A 21,666-nucleotide genomic window follows, 5' to 3' on the forward strand; every position below is an offset into this window, starting at 1 on the left:
CCCAATTTTGGTACCGTGACAACACTAATCTGGAGGGGGTTCATCTGCAAAAACTAATGAAAAACTAAACAATGATATTCGGTATTCGGTACTCGGTATTCGGCCAAGCATTTAATAATATTCGGCTTCGGCTTCGGCCACAAATTTTCATTTTGGTGCATCCCTAACAGTCTGAATGCTATACAGATATTGTAGTGGTCTCACGGTTCATGTTTGATCAATTTGCTACATTAAGCACAGCAAACTTCACCTCCACAGTTCCTGGGCCACAGAAAGCATTACCTGTTGGTCATTTCCACTTCAGGAATTTTCTTCTGGGGAACCACGGACATCGTGAGGAACTATTCAACTAAACTTGTGTTTTGACCTGGGGAACTAGGAACTACATTTAGTTTCCATTCAATAGTTCCAGGTGGCAAAAAGTACTTTCTGAAAGTTATGGAACACTAAGGATGAGAGTTGCAATGGCAAATGTTGTTGCATGGTCAAACACAGGTGCCACACAACTACAACTCATGTACAGCTTCATTCTCAAAACTGAGACACACCAGAAGAATGGTGAGATTACTGAGATTAAAATGTAAGAAAAGTTAAGAATTCTTGAAGAGGGTTCCTGGAAAAGTTCTTGTATAAAAAATGGTAACAGAATGGTAACTGTAAATAGAACCTATAACAAATAGCTGAATATTTTCTAATACAGTATTACAGCACTGTTTACTGAATGAAGCACCACATGCTCTGTACAAAGTATACAAACTCTACCTTAAACAGAATGGTTGCTTTGTTCCCTTCTCTAAGAAATATTCTGTGACTACAGAGGGAAAAAAATCTCATATTTCTTTCTGTCTATATACAAAACAAGGAATTATGGCTCTCATTCAAATTTCTTATGAAACAAACAACATATAATCATTTTAGGTTCCTCTTCAAAATGGCTGATATAAAAAGGTCTGAGTTATTAAAGTCTAACTGAAATGTAGCCATCCGTTTCTGTGGTGAGAAATAATGTCAATGTGTTTTTTAAAAGCTGACATTAGCAGTGCGCTCTTGAATGTCTGTTGTCTTTAGTGTCTCGTTCAACAGGCTAAGGTTCAACAAAGGACGTGTTCATGTTTGTAAGTTAGATAAGAATGAGCTTTTAAAGGAAAGCTAATGTGGTTGTTGTTTAGAGTCTGTGGCTCTTGTGTTTTGTATCAGGATGCTGTCTGGCTCAGTGTGACCGTCTGCTCTGCCTAGGATAAAACACTGATGTTACTGCTTTATCCAAATTTGACTGACTGTGTCAAATTAAGGTCTCTATCTACCAGGGTCCCTCCATATCTTCTATTTCAAAGTTCCATTCATTTCCAGACTCAAATATTTTTCAGACAGTATTTGACATCTGAGTACAAATAGGTATATCAGGGCAGTATCGGGAGCATTATCCATCACCAGAGAAAGCCAAGGCTATACGAGAGGAGTAGCCTCACAAGAAGGATGAAATTACAAAGGGTATGTAGACCTAGCGATAATGTTCTGGCGTCACATGTTGTGACTGAAAAGACTCAATGGGAAGCAAACATGACTATGTGTCTCTGTTTCCTCCCATTCAGACAAAAACCCAACCCCGGAGTCTAAAACAGGGTCGGCAGCGTTTTCAAAGGTCTCCATTTAAGGAGCTCCAAAACATCAGAGTAGTGTGGACAGAGCAACAGTAGTGCATTTTAAAACAAAAATGTATTGGTGTGGATGTAGCCTCAGAGAAACAAGACGAAAGCGCAGGGTTCCTTCACATCAGTTCCTTATCAGAAGATTTTCAGACCACATTTAACATCTGAGTAAAAATAGCTAGGTGTTTATTATGTAAATTGTTTTTAAAAAACTGTTGTACATTTTGACTATGCACGCTATTAAACTGCCAAATAATTGCCAGAATATTGTATCCAGGTACTGCACCTCATACAAATCAATTAACAGATCAGTTCCACTTAATGTTGCACTGTGAAACATTTCTGCCCAAAGAGGAAGTAAACCCACCGGTGCTTCCTACATTCGTATTCCGTGAAACAGAGGTTAGAGTGTCAAATCAAATCCTTTGCATTTGATTGGACCACTTAAAAGTGGTTGCTCTGCTTTGGCGTGTGCCTTCATCCACACCATACTTCTTGGCATGCTTTTGACAATATCAAGCTCGCTCTGGCCCGCACTCTCTTACACAGAGGTAAACATTTTGGTCAAGCTGGCTGCCTGCCCCAACCCACAAAGAAAAACCCTGCTTATATGATAAATTAATTTTTAGAAATTCTGAATTTTTTATTAGAAAAAAATAGGGGCAGAAGTCTAGAAATACAAATATTTTTACATTTACTCTTTTTTTTGCTTTTTCTCACACTAATCCAGACCTGAAAATGACTAAAATCAATCAATCAATGCATAAGAACCCTAAAAGATACCAGAATGTCAAATTAATGCATAACTAGGGGAAGCCATCAAGTACCAAGTAATATACACCTATGAGGCACCACATTTAAACCACTGACAGATGAAGTGAATGGGAATGGCCCGAGAAACTGGGCGAAGAGCTTAAGGCGTCCACCTGGCCCCCAAATTCCCCAGATCCCAGTCTGATCGAGCGACAGTGGGAGATGCCAGTACCCCACCTCACAACTCACAGGACTCAGAGGATCCACTGCCAGTGCCCCAGTGCCAGACACCACAGGACCCACCCAGGGGTCCATGCCTCAACAGGTCAGAGCTAAGTCCCAAGGAGGCCCCACTGTGGATCGGGAGGCACCTCTGGGGTACATCCCAACAATGCTCGCTCTGATTGGGATCTGGGAAATTTGGAGGCTAGGTAAATGCCTTGAGCTCTTTGTCACATTCCTTGGGACATTCCTGAGCAGTTTTTGGGGTGTGGCATTGTGGGGCCAATGCCATCAGAGAGTGCCGTTGCCATGGGGGGGGGTACTTGGTCTGCAACAGTGTTTAGGTGGGGGGAGCCTGTCAAGTTGCATCAATGTAAATGTCAAGAGCAATGGATACCCAGCAGAAAACTGCGCTGTAACAAGTTTATCAATGTTATGCACATATGCCATGTTATTACCTGCCAGTAATTTTAATGTTGTGGCTGAACGGTGTTAACTATATATTATAAATCATCTGGTTTCAGATGTTTTTCTTTTCTTATTTTCTTATGTAGGCTGTAGCAGTCAAAAAAGTGTGACTCAATTTCAGTTGTATTACTGAATTATACATTTCATCTAAATGTTGATCTTACTCTGTCCTCCACAGAATATTTAGTGCTCTGAACTAAAACCTTATTACATACGACTAAATATACCACAGCATGTTTCATCAGCGTATGAGTTTACCAAGACTGAACATGATCAATCCCCACCAGAGGAAAAGACCAAACGTGAAGATGTTAATTAGATGTGTCTTTACACAGGGATCTAACAGCAAATCTCTCCCTCTGAAATACACTAATAATAGGATTACACAGCATGACTCTGACAACACAGATTACAATCAAACTTGAATCATGTAAAAATGTTACTGATCTCAATCTGAGCCAAAGGCGCTCCGTGCCGGGAGGGGAGATGATCAAATGAGAGCTCCGTTTGATTCTCTGCTTTTGACTGAAATATTTGACGCAAGTTTCATCATTAAATCCTGATAACCAAGTTTCTCTATTACAGGCACTTATCTAGTCTCATATATTATGCTATGCAGTCATGCTCGTTAAATCTCCATTTGTTAATATCAGAGGCTAGATACTGGTGATAAAGTAATGGGCTGATAAAGTTCCATCTTTTATCTTTGTAATGAAACTGCTATCTTTTTTTTAATAAACGCGTCTTATTTTCACATTCTCCCTCCTCGCTGCATACTTCCAACACAACTACAGAGCCACAAAATGTGACAGTTTTTCTAATACCAGTCTCTTTGTGCTAGCATGCCTCACTCATTAGTTATTTTAGTGCAGTCATTAGAAAATAAGGGTCACGCCAAGGGCATCCGCTTCACTCGAAGGTGTTTGCGTGGCGTTCAAAACATATCAACTACAAAGGCCCCTGTTCCCTCCCTGAGCCTCTCCCTTGTGCGCTCTCTCTCCACCAAACAAACACCCACACGCATGCGAGCACACAAAGAAGCGCTCTTCGGAGTTGGAGCGGGGAGACGGAGCTATGACTATTGTGCCTTGCCATGTAAATTAGTTGTTTACTTCTGCTCCCTCTCACACTCGCTCGCATCATTAGCTGCCTAAATATAACAACCGGCTGCCACCAATTTCCATCATACAACCTCATTTCAGTGGTAATGACAGAGTACATACACCAATAAACTGAGACCCTAAAAGCAAGGTGAATGGCAGTGTTGTGACAAGGATATTTATGAGCAGAGAAATGTAATTTGTTGTTTGGATTTTTTTTCTTCCTCTCCACTTAGAATGTCTCTATTAATTATGCCATTCTGTGTGCTAATAATGGCCTGGCAATCCCTGGTCATTTGGACTGTGTCAATTTCAGAAAGGATTTCACGGGGATCAATCTATGCACCGAGGTTTATGATAGAGAGAGCAGTGGAAAGAATGTGAGAGAGAGAGTGCACTAAGAATAGAAGGACAGAGAGGTCCCTACCTCCTAATTACTTTTGTTTGAAGCGCCTGATAGTTAATTAATCTACAGTGTTATTGTGTTATTCTGGAGAACCACTTGATTCACAGCATTTTCAATTAGTGGTCTTACAGAGAAAGAGGGTTCACTCAATAGGCCTTATTATGACAGGCATCTCATTACGCCTATGGTAGAGAAATCAATGGAGACATGATGGGAAATTCTATACAGGCTGCATCTCTTATAGAAAAAATAACATTGATTAATTATAGAAAACTCATTCCAAAACTACACTTGCATGAGCATATTTAATTGTTAAAACTGTTCATTTGTATGGTTGAAAACTGACTAATCCGATAGTTGATACGTTTTGCTATGGCAAGCTGTTTTAACATTTAGTAAAACCACACTCCTATCTGTAATTACATCTTAGATATACATAATAGCATTTCTCTAAGATTAAAATAATATTGTTACCAATCAGAATGGTAATTAAAGATATCCACAATAACATTCTCAAGAGTAGAAATTTCATCTCAAGATATACAGCTTGTACTGTAATGGGCAAAACTAAATTCAAGATATCTTTAAATCCTTAAGAAGTATAAGTGGCCATTCTAACATTTAAAAACTTGACTGGACATATATTGCGGATATCTGTAATTCAATTTTTCCTAGTCAAAAAAATAATAATTCAGATATCCACAATGACATTCTTCCTAAAACAAATGACTTCACTGTTGCCATTCATGTGTAACAGGTTTTCAATTTCAAATATCCATGGAAAGGTCATTTTTTTCCAATAGGATTCTTTCTACGAAACACTCCTATTTCAGATATCTACAATTCAATTGTTAGTTGTCATTATTCTAATTTCAGATATCCAAATTGGGGAAAAAATTCTACATATCCATAATGTTCATTTGAATATCCAAAAATACATTTTGACTGGAAATATTTCAGTACAGATATCCACAATTGGCATTATGACTAGTAAAAATGCAATTTCAGATACCTCTGAGTAGAATTATTATTAACAATGCAATTGCAGATATCCAAAAATGTATTGTGGATTTTTCAGATTGAATATCAGAAATGAAAATTATGACTAGTAAAAACTGAAAATATCTAAAATGAAAGTTTTTATGAACATAATTCTACTGCAGGTATCCAGAATGCTCATACCATGAAAGCACAAATGGCTGAATTGCATGTTTATTCTGGATATCAAAAATGACGTTGTGGATATCAGACATTAAAAGCCAATTATACATGAATGGCAAAAATGATGTCATTTGTCCAAGGAAGTATGATGTTATGGATTATTTTTGACTAGGAAGAACTGAATTACCGATATATGCAATATATATTCAGTCTGGCGATTAAATGTTAAGATGGCTCAACATAGTTCTGTTTTCTAACAACAATGCCATCACTGTGGTGGCAAAGTCCAACTAAAGCATCGCCATCTTACCATGAAACAAATGGCTGAATTGAACACAGTTAGAAACCACTCTTATTTTAAATTTTTCCCATCATATTGGCTATTCATGTGTGTATGGGTGCTTTATGTGTTTGTATGTAATAACGCTCTCTTACTTTTGAACTTAGTCCATTCTTTTTGCTTTGCATGATGTGTATTGAGTGCTGCTGTGCTACATGTTTGAATGACTGTAGTAGCTGACAGTGCAGCAGTGATACACTTTCAGTGATGTCATGTCTTGTTTTGTGTGAGCAACAGTCCTAAACCCTAAAATTGCAATATGATGTGATAAAGGCATCAGATCCTCACATTTGAAAAGCTGAAACTATCAAATGTTTGACATTGTTGCCTAGGAAAAAATGAAAGAATCAATTGATCGTTTAAATAGTTTCGGACTGATTTTCTGATCAATTAATTAACCAATGGTTCCCATGCTTATGAACTATTTCAATAACTTAATTGTGAAAGTTTATTCTTAACCTTGGGAACACATACATATAAACAACGTTAACTCACTGAACAGTGAGTTTAGAATTTATGTCACGGTATTTCAGTAATGGTTTTAATTGCAATCTGCCATTATTCTTAGTAGAGATGCACCGATCCAGCTTTTTCAGTTTTGATACCGATCCCGATGCTGTGGCTTTGAGTATCAGCCGATACCCGATCCAATACCATGGTTGACCTAAAAAGCTATATACCTTTACATGTAGAACAGAAAAGACTGGGCATCAGGCATTGATGACCACACAGTTCTTTCCTAAGAAATCACAATAGATTTAAAGGGAAAGGATCGCCTCAGGTATAGGTTGCATTTTCCGATACCCGATCCATCTATTTTGATGATATCGGGGCCGATATTCCATCCAGATACCGGATCAGTGCATCCCTAATTATTAGGGTAGACTAGTTTAAAAATGGTTTGATGTTTGTGGCTTTGGGGTAAAATATAACATTAACATATCATTCTATGTGGCTATGTGAAAGTTGTGTAGTATTAAGCCCTAACTGGAGTTCACAATTTTCTAGCTTATGAATATACTGTAAATGATAAAACTTGCAATTCATGATTTCTTGCACTGTTATCAGATGAAATACAGCATTTCATAAAAGTCTGAAACTTATGAATATGCACAAGTGTAATTCTCCTCTTGGCTTGGAGACCTTATGCAGAGAGAGTGGATTTCATGAAGATGTATTAAAATGAACATGAACTTCTGGACAGACACAGAATTTATTGTTGGAGCAGCTCATGAGTAAGTCTACTTTTGTGATGTACAGGTAACAAGATGCTAAACCATTAACTAGATTTGGTTATTGTCTTGTTATTTTTTTAGATGTCTAAAGCCCATATGACCAAAAGTATTTGGTTACGATATTTTAACTTGTAGTACAGTAGGTTCCACAGGATATCTTGAAGATGCAAGCAAGTAATGTTTCTCTATTTATGCTTATTTAAACAATATGACATTACGAAGCATGTGGAAGTTACGGCCAAGTTGGCTGTGAAGTATCCTAAACTGCTTTTACCATTTAACTTCAAAGCAGGAGGTTTCAACAAACAGAGCAGCTGAGTTAAAAGGCCAACATCATACTGATTTTTACCCTTCCAAAAATACATTATACTGTGGCTCTCAAGATGCAGTTTCGGTTGAGAGATACACATAAATCTCGACCACACGTGCTAAGCCTCACAGGGAGAAAGAGCCTCCAGGGTGGATTTCCACATCTCTTTTTAAAGCCTGTCTTCTAAGCGTGTGTCCGCTTTGCCGGCGGCTTCAACACACAGGGAGGAGAAGGTTTAACTGTTAGGACGGGTTATCTTCCCACTCTTCCTCCTGCTGCTCGAGGAGGTCAAAGGTTAATTCATCCAGTCCCTGGGTGAGACGGGACACAATGGAAGACAATTTGTTCTCCTCTGCAGGGCTGGGAAGCCCCACCGGATGAATCAAACTTAATTAATACAGACAGAGAGAGAGGAAGGGTTCCACATTTTGGACGTAGGTAATCAAACAAAGAGCAGAGAGATGGACAGGGCTTCTACCTTTTTCTTTCACTCTCTTCTCTATTTGATTCTCTCACCCTGTATCACATGGACATCCTCTCTTTTTCTCTCTCTGGCTCTTGTTTGCACTTCCTCTATCTCTCACTCAGAGACAAGAGAGGTTCGAGAGCGCAGGCAGGAAAATCAATCAAGATTGGATTGATAGTGTAAACTGACAGGCCGAAGAGGCAGCAAAGCGTGATACATGAGCAGATTAGGATCGAGTGTGTCTGCAGGAAAAGGGTGCGACTACACATTGCAGAAAACTAGACGCAGGACAGGAAAGAAATTAACCCGTGGTGATTAGTGCAATCGCTTAAATTAGTACAGTCAGCAAACTAAAGATTTCTTTACTTGACAAATAACAAAAATGATGAGACTTGACAGACGTTAAAAAAGTATCCCCAGCACTGTCAGTCATCATCTAAACTAACATGTTACCACAACCTAGTCCGCAATAGCGATTCTCCCAGGCATGTGGAAACGCTAGAAATAATTTCCCAAACATTTTTTCACTGTGTGTGCAGAAGCCATTGATCTGAACTGTGTCATTATCAGAGAGGCGACTTGTGTGCTTTTGTCCCAGTGGGTTGATTTCCAATGTTTCCCCTATAATTGTACAGGCATGGTGAGCCACCAGGCCAACAGGGAGAAAAAAACTTTATTTAAATGCCAAACTAAAATCACCACCTTTTGATGTATGCCTCTACTAACAGTCAAGTTGCAGTTACAGTTTACATACATGTCTTATGTAACATTGTTGTTACAGGCTGCAATGTGGAGTTGCAGTAGCCTGCAGATGAGATGTCTACGGACATCTGTAATTTGTACCTTCAGACATAAACCTGGATTCAACTAAGGTTACTTAGTACTAAATTGTGTTAACAGGCAGCACCACCTCTACTCCTTATGTATATTTTTGAATGAATTGAATTTTTTTCAATAAAGTTGGAAAAAAACTTCTTGAGTTATATTTCCAGCAGATTAGATGCCTCACAGTGGGCAAAACCACTTGGCACAAGTCCAAAAAAAATTGTTCTGATTAAGTGTTGACACACACACACACACACACACACACACACACACACACACACACACACACACCAGTGCTTTCACTGCTTGCTCAACAGATCAAACTACTAGAACAGGTCAAAACAGCTCATTCCAGCCTTCATGAAGAAATCGTGTCTGCTGTTGCCTCGTTGTAATTAGTGACTGACCTTCATGCTCCTTCTCTGAAGTACCAGTTTTTTTCATCTTCTTGGGGGTTTTCATGAAAAGTGGAAAGATGGTTCGCAATCCCAGGATGTCCACAAACTTATGGCAGTTATCTGCTCCCTCTGGTCCAATCATCCCATGGTCCAGGACCTTCAGAGCACTGGTTCGAGACATTTTCTTTTCTCTGCAGCACAGAGGGGAAACGATGCTGAGTTACTGACAGTTATTCATTGTTTCAATAAATATACAGAGCATGCACATTGGCAATGAAGTGTTTTGGGTTTTTTTCAAATTCAACCACTTCTAACTCAGAATGATGCTGAAGCACTGATACATGCTTTTATCACAAGTCCTTTAGATTATTGCAGCTCTCTTTTTCCCTAATAAGTCTTTGAGAAAATTACAGTCAATGCAGAACACTGCAGCCAGAATTAATAACCAAATAACCAGTATAGTTTGGACAACATAAGCCCTCTGCTTGCATGCACTTCACTGGCTACCTGTCCTATATCTTTTAGAAATCATTTTAAAGTCCTTTTACTTGCCTGCAGAGACTTGCATAGTCTAGCACCTTCATATATCAGTGGCCACCTTTCATTTTATGTCCCAACAAGAACCCTCAGATCTTCCACTGCCGTTCTTTTAGAAGTTCCTAAAGACTCCCAGAAGACATTTGGTGAGGCTGCTTTCGGTTCACACTTTGACATTAAATATATTACAAGATTTTTTTTTTTTTTTTTTAAATATTCTTACCACTATGTTCACCACATCCCCATTACATGGCTTAATTTTTTCCCCTTGTTCCATTTTGTTTGAGCAAGACGTTTTTTAGCATCAAGCTCAAAGTCAAACCATTTAATCTTTATTTATGTCACAGTGCGGTACGGATCTGATGACACTATTCTATTAATACTTAATAGCTCTTTCAGGTTTCCGAATATTACTGACACTTCTACATTAGTTATACTTCCGTCTGGTGATTTCTTACAGCAGCTTTGCAGGGGGGAGATACTTCTTTTAAGTCTCTGGTAACATGGTACCAGCAAAAAGTTCAGGATAATGATGTGAAAATGTTCTTGCATGAGGCCCACTGAGATTTGACTCCACATATTTCTGCTCACTGAATATATTTAATTGATATTATTTTTACTTGTTACTGTCAGCTCATCAGAGTCCATTAGTCTGCACAAGAACTAATGAGAAACGCCCAAAAGCAAAGAAAATGTTCCCAAATGTTTTCTTACCCCAACTCACAGGTGAGTTATAACAAAATCAGAGTCTGCCTTTAACTAAATTACTGATTATTGTCATTGTGAGCCGCACAATATATTTAACAAAGTAATAGAAAGTTAAAAAAATACATTCTAAATAAGATAAAACAAGCAATTGTTTTGCTGTTAATTCTGAAAAGCTGTTTCACGATGTCAAACAAATTAGTCAAACAATAAACTACCACAATAAAAGAAAATGTGTGTTCTGTCAAACAAATAAATTGTAATGCAGATATTCATCTGTTTTCCATCATTAAAGCATTGGCACGATAAGGGGACCAACTGTTTCCTGCTCCGTCTAAACCCCCCCAACCCCCACCCCACGCCTCCTCTCGGGAAATGTAGCTGTCTGTCACACTGTCATTTCCTCCATTCCCACCAATGACAGATGACAGTGTTTATCTCAGAGGAGGGACACATATTTCAGGCAGTTGAGTCTGGTTCTCCAGACAGACACATTATATATGATGGACGGCTGGAGAGGCCAGGGGGGAGCGATACACAGTGTACTTTCTGAAGGGAAACTAGGCAATTCAGTTGGTGACTTAACTCAACATCCTGGTGTCGTGAACTCTACTAGTGTTGATGTCTAGTGGGTGTTAGCATGGCAGCAGCAGGTTTTATATTCAAATGAAATTGTAAATGACACTTAATCACTCAAAGATATGCCCTTGCTGAGAAGTTTTCTTACCTGTGCTGATGGACATGATCAGCCTATACACCCCAAAGTCAGACCAAAATATTCTCGTAGTGTAATCAGAAAATGGCCAAATTCCCACAAAAAATAGGGGAACTGTACATTCAAAAATCTCAAAGGCACTTTAACCTTTTTCACTCCATTTGGACACTGGCGTCCTCGGCTAACATGTAATGCTAACTTGCCAGGCAAAGGGTTAAATAACACTCCAAATTTAGGCCAATATTTGGCAAGGGAAAAACTGGCATGGCCATTTTTAAAGCCGTCATTTGATCTCTCACCTCAACATATCTGAATGATACATTGACAGACATGCCCACTATGTGTTAGTCCAATGAAGTGTGGTGCAAAAACCATGTTGTTTTTCTCATGCAGTACAAATGTGTTATTTTTGCCAAATGTATTTGAATATTTCTGCATACTGGGGTCCCTGAACAGTCTTGAAATTGCATAAATTTGGTATGACTGGAAAACCTTATTCATGTGGGATGATGTTAGTCCCCAATGTAGCCATTATACTGAAGTGAGACCATTTTTAAACAGACCTGTCCAACAGACCTTCACTGCATAAAATGACCTATTGTGACCTCTAGGATAATCACAGCCTCATCAAACTTTACAGCCACAAACTAGAGACTGAGGGCATTCAGAGGTTATATGGCTCTCATCGATATACTGAAAATATGGGAGTTTCTCAGCAGTTTCCAGAAACAAAAGCACTCGCCATCCAATCACTGAGAAATGCAATTCTTACAGAAATCTCAAAATGTCAAAGGTTTTTGATACCAAATCACAGCATGGCTTTTTATATGGTGTTCCTCAAGATCTTGGTGTCTTAATGTGGTATTTTAGAGGGATTTATGACCATTTTCATCAATTTTTGAGTGGTAAAAATGCTTAAATTTAGTATCAAATATGTTTAACATTGATATCGACTCAAAAAATTGCTTCTAACAAGATATTGTTGAACATCGGAATAGCCATCAAATGCTTACATCATAATGTTCTAAGTTTAAATAGACACCGACCAAAACACAATGTGCTGAGCTGCATTTATTAATCGTCAGGCTCCAGTTTTCAGATGATGTCTACCACTTCTATGTGGCATATAGTGTTGACCTGCAATCTTCCCCTGAGGATCCCCAGTCCTGCCTGGGGACAAAATTGGGTTTATAGCAGGGTGGTGTGAGTAGAGGAGGTTAAATACTCCATCAAATAAAAATCAAGTTTTTAACTTTGTTAACGTGTCCATATGGTTTTTTTCTATGCTACCAGACAAATCATGAGCAATATAAGCAGTCATTGCCATGGCTGAGCCTCCACCCCAGCCCCCATGACACGCTCAAAAACATGGATTTAGACAGCCAGCTTTTTATTGGTCACATGTCTGAGGAACCAATCCCATCAAATTGCGAGGAGAAGCTAGGTGTAGCTAGGTACTGGTATTTTGCAAGCTAAATTTAATTTTCGCTTTCAACTTGTCAGAGTTGGCAGTCAGGGACGAGGTTTATCTAACATTGGTAACACCTTATTAGCTGCTTGATATTGTACTCAAGTCGAAGGCTCATGTCATCTATTACTGTTATTTTTCTAATGTTGTAGAGAACGATGAGCAGATTCAAAGGTGAACAGGTACACTCAAGTTGCAGGCGAGCAGCTGAGAGGCGGGACTAGTTTGCCTCATTTCACAAACTGTGCAAACTAGTCCCGCCTCTCAGAGGTACATCAAAGACATTTTAAGGCATGATGGGCTTTTTTTAAATGGAAAAACCTTCTTAATATGTAACTTTTTCTGAACAAAGATTAAATTTTAGGGCTTTAATGTATGCCAGGAAAGGAAATATTAAATTATTCAGTACTTTTGTACAACTACTGGTGCTATACTCACCATAAACTGCTAACAGGTTCTTACACGTGTATGTAAAAATGGCAGCAGCACATCACAATTTTAGGGAGAAGGTGTCTGGTCTGACAAACATTTAGCTGCGCCAGGAATTCATCAAGACACCAGGTGTGAAATCTGTATGTAGCACAAGACTAAAAAGGCCTGGTAGGAATTGAAATTGAGTTTTTGATGGAAAACCAATAAATGTGTCTCAGTGAGAGGAGAGGATTTTTGTTTTTTTGTTTTTTGCATCCTATGCTCTGTCTTGTTTTCGCACTTGCATTGTGTTGGCAAGAAAGCAAGAGCTGATCTTTTGAAAACTATAATTAAACTGATAATGCAGGATACGGTAAAAAAAATTAAAAAAAAATGCTGATTTAAAGGGGTCCTCTGGCGATTTAGTAACTTCCACAAAGTTGAGAACTCTTAACTCTAAAGCCTACTATCTTTATTTAAAACATCTTTCTCTGACTGGTAGACGTATACATCTTTAAAACCCCACACCTCCAGTTTGTAATGCAAGCTTTCTGTTAAAAATTTGAAGCCTAAAGCCCAGTCTGAGATAGACAAACTTATTATCTCAGACTTTAGAAAGCCCAATTTCCACATCCGAGCGATCTGCAATAGGATCGCTGTTTACCACACAAGTATAAATCCACCTGCCCTTACCAATGTTCATCTTGTTTCAGACAAAGCTCATGTTCTGTACTCCCTGCACTGTTAAGTATTATGCAGAGTGAAAAGGATAAGAAATGAAATTCTCTTCCATTCTTACAAATTCACTATTATTTTCTCAAAGTCATATCTTGGTTTGCTCTTCCTCATCCTCCTCCCTTTCTGTCTTTTTCTTCCTCTGTTTCCCTGGTGGATGATTTCGCAGAAAAGGGTTTTTGCATCCAATAATGAGATATTGATCCGAGCCTTAAATCTACGTGTCCAATGATGTGATTATCAACGCACGGGTGCAGAGGCTGTGAAGGTTTCATAAATGCGTGTAATGTGTCTTTATGACTCTTTAAGGTCACATCTCTGCCTTGCTGCACTCCACCAACTGTTGATTGATTGGACTGGCAGACTCGCCAGGCAATAGAGTAGACAGACGTGCTGTTCTGTGCAGCGCTACAGACTGTTACGCTATGAGTGTTCAAATTTTCACAGTACAGAGATCACTGGGGGGAAAGGCTCTGAAGTGAGACGGTATATAGACGGATGTTCTGTACTGAGATCAACACTGCATATTTTCTCTTTAAATAAGCTTTTTATAGCACTGAAGCACTTAGTGTTGTAAATTCTACATTAATGTACCTCTTTAATGTGTGTAGGAGGTTAATGTTACACTGGGAACATACTTCATAGGTAATGCATTTATGTTGCGAGGGTCCTAAGGACAGAGGGATGTCGCATACTGTAAAGCCCTGTGAGGCAAATTGTGATTTGTGACATTGGGCTTTATAAATAAAATTGACTGAATTGATTGATTGATGTTTCTGGAAATCTTATGAAGAATTTGTAAAAACTAACCTAACTGACACTGATTATTATACCTAGTTATTAACTGCAGTACTGCAATAAATATCTTTTTGTAGCTCTGACTTGCTGAAATGGTGTTTTGTTTTTTTGTTTTTTTTAAATATTAACAGTCTGCAATGTCTCTACATGTTTGTTTTTCTTGTCTAACAAGCATTGTTATTATTGCTTACAAAGAAACCCATTGTAGCATCAATACTTGCTGAACAGTAATTAATTACCTGTAAAAATAGCCTGAAATTATTTCTCAACCAAGAATAGTGGTGAAGCAAAAACTGTGTAGGGGTATGAACAAAGAATCAGATACAATGACTGACTGTCAAAATCATGTTATATATATATATATATATATATATATATACAGTCAAGCCCGAAATTATTCATACCCCTGGCAAATTTTGACTTAAAGTTACTTTTATTCAACCAGCAAGTTTTTTCTTGATTGGAAATGACACAGGCGTCTCCCAGAAGATAATAAGACGATGTACAAGAGGCATCATTGTGGAAAAAAATATTTCTCAGCTTTTATTTACATTTGAACAAAAAGTGGCATGTCCAAAATTATTCATACCCTTCTCAATAATCAATAGAAAAGCCTTTATTGGCTATTACAGCAATCAAACGCTTCCCATAATTGCTGACCATCTTTTTGCATGTCTCCATTGGTATTTTTGCCCATTCATCTTTAGCGATGAGCTCCAACTCTTTCAGGTTGGAGGGTCTCCTTGCCATCACCCTGATCTTTAGCTCCCTCCACAGATTCTCAATTGGATTCAAGTCAGGACTCTGGCTGGGCCACTGCAAAATGTTAATGTTTTTGTCCGCTAACCATTTCTTCACCACTTATGCTGTGTGTTTTGGGTCGTTGTCATGCTGAAATGTCCACTGGTGCCCAAGGCCAAGTTTCTCTGCAGACTGTCTGATGTTGTTGTTGCGAATCTTGATGTATTGCTCTTTTTTCATGGTGCTGTTTACTGTGATTAGGTTCCCTGGTCCATTGGCTGAAAAACAGCCCCAAAGCAGGTTCCCTGGTCCATTGGCTGAAAAACAGCCCCAAAGCAGTGGGAATGGTGTTCTTAGGGTTGAAGGCTTCTCCTCTTTTACGCCAAATGAAGGATACATCACTGTGGCCAAACAATTCAATTTTTGTTTCATCTGACCATAAAACAGAAGACCAGAAGTCTTCTTCTTTGTCCAGATGAGCATTTGCAAAGGCCAAGCGGGTTTTTGTGTGCCTTATCTGGAGAAGTGGCGTCCTCCTTGGTCTGCGTCCGTGGAACCCAGCAGTGTAGTGCCTTATCTGGAGAAGTGGCGTCCTCCTTGGTCTGCGTCCGTGGAACCCAGCAGTGTACAGTGTCCGTTGGACTGTCTGCCTTGAGACGTTGCCACCAGCAGAGCTCTCACTATCCTCCTGGCCAGCACAGGTGTCACTTTTGGCTTCCGACCACGTCCTCTGAGATTTTCCACAGTGCGGAACGTCTTGTATCTTTTAATAATACTTTGCACTGTAGCCACTGGAACTGGAAAACATTTAGATATGGCCTTATAGCCCTTTCCTGACTTGTGAGCAGCCACAATGCGCAGCCGCAGGTCCTCAGTGAGCTCTTTTGTCTTAGCCATGACTGTCCACAAACCAACTGCAGAGAGCTGCTGTTTTTCACCTGCTGAGTTGATTAAAACAGCTGTTCCCAAGGAATCAGGATAGTTAGGATGCTTTAGAACAGCTTGGACTATTTGGAATGGTATAGAACTTTGGATTTTCCCATAGACTGTGACAGTTTGCAAAGGGTATGAATAATTTTGGACATGCCACTTTTTGTTCAAATGTAAATAAAAGCTGAGAAATATTTTTTTCCACAATGATGCCTCTTGTACATCGTCTTATTATCTTCTGGGAGACGCCTGTGTCATTTCCAATCAAGAAAAAACTTGCTGGTTGAATAAAAGTGACTTTAAGTCAAAATTTGCCAGGGGTATGAATAATTTCGGGCTTGACTGTATATACATACATATATATATATATATATATATATGAAAACCTTTATCTAATCAGGTAAGTCCCATTGAGATGGAGATCTCATTTTCCTGAGTACATAAATAGGAACATAAAATAAAACAATCATTTACAAAAAAAAAAAATGTTAGCTGTGGATCAAATGTATTCATTGCTACACATTGAAACTATGCAAACAAAGAAGTTCCTTGGTATTAATCATGAATGGATGTTGGTTATTTAAGTGCAGTAACTGAAAATATGTTTATTAGCTCCATTAACTGATTCCCACTGTGATACTGAACTACATTTTGTATGCAGTGATACTTATCACTGCCAGTGATGACAGCATTTCCTAAGTAAAACCACTGCAGGGTGATGGAGTGAGCAGCAAGAGCTGGCATGGCTAAAAAATACACTGGCCGTGTAACAGAAATTCCTGCAGCCAGTTTTACCTTATTCACTTATCAACAGTTGCAAATATGCAAAGAAATACAGTAATGCTCCAAAAAAGGCAAGGAAGAAGAAGACTGCAAGGTAGCATGGATGTAAACAAGACTAGATCAAAACCTAGTATATGGCTGGAACGTATATGGAACGCTAGAGTGCTTTCAATCTCATGACATCAGCTAATGGGGATCCTAGAAATAAACAAATAAACAAATCTTAAACAGGAAGTGGTGGCATTCACTCAGTCACAGACTTTGCCCCGCTGTTGTGGTCCAGCCCAAAAATTCATGTTAATACATGTTAAAGAGAAATACAGTACACTTAGACACAGTCACAGAGCAGAAGGGACTTGCTTTCTCTGGAGCTGTACCCACTGACTATGTAACACAACCCTTGTTTCTTCAGCACCAGTCTGTGATATACGCACTCATGTGACTGGTAGAGGCTGCCCAGCCATTGGCCACTATCGAAGCCAAGTTTAACCTTTAAATATAGTTTGTATGGGCACCGACTAATCGGCCAAACCGACTAATTAATCGACCTCTAGTTTCAGGTTGCCAGTTCTGGTTGGTGGCACTTTGGTGGTTACAATGTCTTATTTCCACTTTATCTTTACGACGGTGGCAGCATTCCATTCTGACGCTGTAACACTCATTATTCAATAGCATAACCCGTAAATTTTAAGGCTTGTGTTTCATACCGTCACAGCTCTTCCTAAAACAAACTGAGGAGGTGATCCTCTTTTTCCTCCATCTGAAACTGCCATTTGAAATCGCCTGGCTAGTTAGCTAGCTAGCTTGCTAAGTCCATCATGCTTTAATGCCAATCTCACAGTGTTTACTGGAAATGACCTGAGCAAAGTTGTCACTTATCTGGTGATAGCAATGTGCTTTCCTACGCTGTGTAACGATGATGCATTAGGTTGGTAAAATTTACTCACAAAGCAGCAAGCTAGTTAGCTAGCTTGCTAATTTCTCTATGCTATCATGCTACACTGGTTAAAGAAAATGAGGGAAAAAAGTAGTACAGGACTGTCAGCATCCACAATCAGATTTGCAAATGTTTTATGAGGAAGGAAATGTACCCAACACTTCCATAAGTAGCCTAGGAGTGAGTCCCAGTGCTGGCATTTCTTAGACTGTACTGCAGCCTCACCTGAGCATGAGATTCATTAGCTGAAGCCCCTCCCCTCTGAGGAAGCGGTCCCGATTGGCCGGCAGCATTAGGCAAGAACACAAAGCATCGAAGAGATTCTCCATCATCTCCTGCTCCTCGGCTGTGGACGGGTTGTGGCGTTTGAACACCTGAGAGTGAAGTGGGCATTTAGACAGAAATCCCAGGCAGGCGTGTTTGAGAAGGAAATTCTTTAAACCACAGCAACAGCTTGTGGAGTAGTTTATTAGGGTAGTTTGGGAATGTGGGTGATATGAGAAGGAATAGGCCTGGCATAACAGAAATGTTAGCCAGGTTAATATTATAATTGAGAGAAAAGAAAGGAAAGGGAAAAGGCCAATAGCCACTAAAAAATTGCTGGTCAATAGCTAATAAAGAGAAGAAGTCCCTCCCCTTCTGTTGTCCCCCATGGAACCTTATTTCGGAAAAAACATGTACAATAGTCAATGGCAAGACAAAGTTTTTGATCCCATTTGAATTGTGCCATGAATTACACTCATGGTTACCAGTTTAATAGATCATTTTTCAGGTCCCATGATGGCCCACCAGAAGGGGAGGGACTTCGCATCTCTATTTGATGGGTAACTATTGTCCGCTCACAGTATGTATAGGTGGGGTGATTTGTAAGGCTGGAAATAAAGTAAAACATTTGCTTAGGGTTATACTGGAAGTGATGTGCACCCACAGGTTAGAGCACCACCATACAGTACACTGCTTATGTTAAATCTTGGCTCAGGAGACGCTCATGTTTGAGAATTGACTGAGATTTACTCTTGCGAGGCTGCAATGAATGATGGATAATAAGAAGGGTAGTGGTAAAGCAAACTAAAAATAGAGAGTAAAGCAAAATCTTACAGATAGTTGCTGCAGTAACACATCAATGCCATCCATCTCTCCCAATAGTTCTCTTGTATCTGTGGAAAAAAGAAGAAATGCAGTAGGAGGAAGACGAAGAGATAAAAATGGAGTAACAAGACAACAGGGAGATTAAATTGAGATGGTAGCAAAAAACAGACATTTAGGGAGCGGAAGGGAGGACAGAAAAAAAAGGTTTAAGTGGATAGATGAAGGAAAGCAAAAGAGAAAAGGACAAAGAAAGGGAGGGAATGACTGAAGCGCTACAAAGGCATACAGTGAGCATAAACAGTGACTAACACATTGGCTACAAGGACCTCCAGGGAGAGAAAATGAGGGAAAATGAGGGCACTGAAAAATATACATCCACACAGGTTATTCCACCTAGGCCTAAGTAATAAAATGTTTTATAAAACACACAATTCTACTTCTTTGTGGCCCTGAATGGCAGTGAGGGCCACATGTCTTAAATTTAAGGCTGTCAACACCCAGGAATCCTTTACAATGACATCAGCAAGTGGCAGACCGTAAGCCCATGTCTAGTGACAATATTTTGTGCTTTTACTTTCTATGGGCTAGGGTTGGGCAGATGCCATCATCTAAGGCTGACAGCTGTCAGTCATCAGATTGTGGTGGCCCTGATGGCAGTCACTGGTGCTTCAAAATAGGCTTAGGCAGTAATATGGTATACCAGGGTACTGAAAGATCCTGATGGTATGATTTTCAATGCCGTTAAAAATACAGATACTCCTCTTTCCATCAAACTTATTGTATGTGATGCACATCACGCACCACCAGAGGTCAGTCTTTGGTCTCTACCGGTGGAACAGGCAGCTGGTGGTGGTAGGGACAATGTCACAGGACTGTTAAGAGCTGGCCAGCAACAGCAGAGAGAGACAGGCAGTGGGGAAAAATGGCATATTTTCATGTCTAACTCAGTGAATTAAGGATTTATTTTGTTCAAACCAGAGTTGGAGATTATTGGAACAGTCAACTGACTAAGCAGTTGACTAACAAGACTTAATAAACTGTTTTGGTGAGTTTTATTTTGTTTCTGTCTAGTTTGAATGACGTGTGCGTTTCAATGTTTTAACCAGGCAACTGACCCTTTGCTAAGTCCTGTTCCCAGATGCAGACTGACCAATCATAGCGTAGCGTTGGGGCCAGCTCAGATCAGGGTCCGAAAACAACACAGCTGTGCTCCACTGTCTCTCATGCAACCATTTCAGATTTCCTTCAGGCTAGTTTTGTTGATTTCGGGCTAAACATTAAGCCTGGGGCACATGTATTAATGATACTCGCTACCTGGAGAGGTTGGAAGGAGATATACATTTCTTCCCTGTTCCAGAACCAAAATCAAACCCTGAAAAGTGTAGGGTTTGCTAGCTAGCTACTGAAGGTTTAGCCTACTGAATATATACACATGCAGCATCTGCTTTTTAATGACTACAACACTGCAAAAAGACCTACCCTGCTGTACAAGAACCAGTTAAGGGAAGCAGGGAAACTTTGCAGATATCCAACCAGCTGTGTGTCATCACAGTGTGTACAGATGAACATTGTTTGGCTTCTCCCAGAGCTCCGTGCATGTCCGGCATCAGAGGTCCAAGTGCTGGCGGCAGCATGGGGGTAGCCAGATACCTTAATCTGCACACACTGCGATGCCACACAGCTGGTTCAATATTGGCATCGTTTCCCTTTATATTCATTGTCTTCTGTGTCGATCAGCAGTGATGGGGTGGTTCACTTTTACACTGTGATCTGTAGCCTATAGTTCGGCTTTAGCTTCAAACTGTCTTTTTAACCTGTTGTTGCTGCTGAGTGAGTCTGACATCCTAGATATATCCTTCAAACACACATTTTAGACCCTCCTGTCGGGTTCTATCTGAAATAACTTTTTCGTTTTTCCAAAAATGTGATATTTATTCAAGGAGTGCAGTTAGTCACAGTTTGGGCTCCATGCTAGCTCCAAAAACTTGATGGAACATCAAAAAGGTGTGGGGCTTAGCGAGGAGTCAATTAAGCTGTGGTAAGTCTTAGTCTTTTTGTTTAGTTTCTGTTTAGGTATAAGAACATTAACTTTCTTGACATTGTGCATTTATCATACTAAGAGAGCTTGGGGAAAGTAGAGAACATGCCAGGTGTCATGTGGAAATGGGGAGGGATACCACTGCACACTAATACCAAATAACTTATACCCCACTGAGATTTCATGAGGGTATGAAAAAAAAGATACCACTCAAGCCGTCTTAAAGGGATAGTGCACCCAAAAATGAAAATTCAGCCATTATCTACTCACCCATATGCTGATGGAGGCCCTGGTGAAGTTTTAGAGTCCTCACATCCCTTGCGGAGATCAGCAGGGGGAGCGGCCAGCACACCTAATGGCGTACAGCGCCCCAGACTAACGTCCAAGAACACAAAATTGAATCCACAAAGTATCTCCATACTGCTCATCCGTAGTGATCCAAGTGT

At 39.6% G+C, this 21,666-nt stretch overlaps 1 protein-coding gene across 1 annotated transcript in view; it reads right to left on the reverse strand.

Moving 5' to 3' along the window:
- The window catches only part of ctnnbl1 (catenin, beta like 1), a 109,606-nt gene that overhangs the window by 56,046 nt on the left and 31,894 nt on the right, over positions 1 to 21,666 (reverse strand). Inside the window, exons 9-11 of the mRNA XM_050064423.1 lie at positions 19,192 to 19,250; positions 18,319 to 18,467; positions 9,343 to 9,524 (exon numbers count right to left, since the gene is read on the reverse strand). Of these exons, the coding sequence (XP_049920380.1) occupies positions 9,343 to 9,524; positions 18,319 to 18,467; positions 19,192 to 19,250 (390 nt within the window). The remainder of the gene's footprint in view (positions 1 to 9,342; positions 9,525 to 18,318; positions 18,468 to 19,191; positions 19,251 to 21,666) is intronic.

This window comes from Epinephelus moara, chromosome 16, assembly GCF_006386435.1.
Source record: "Epinephelus moara isolate mb chromosome 16, YSFRI_EMoa_1.0, whole genome shotgun sequence".
NCBI lineage: Eukaryota > Metazoa > Chordata > Actinopteri > Perciformes > Serranidae > Epinephelus > Epinephelus moara.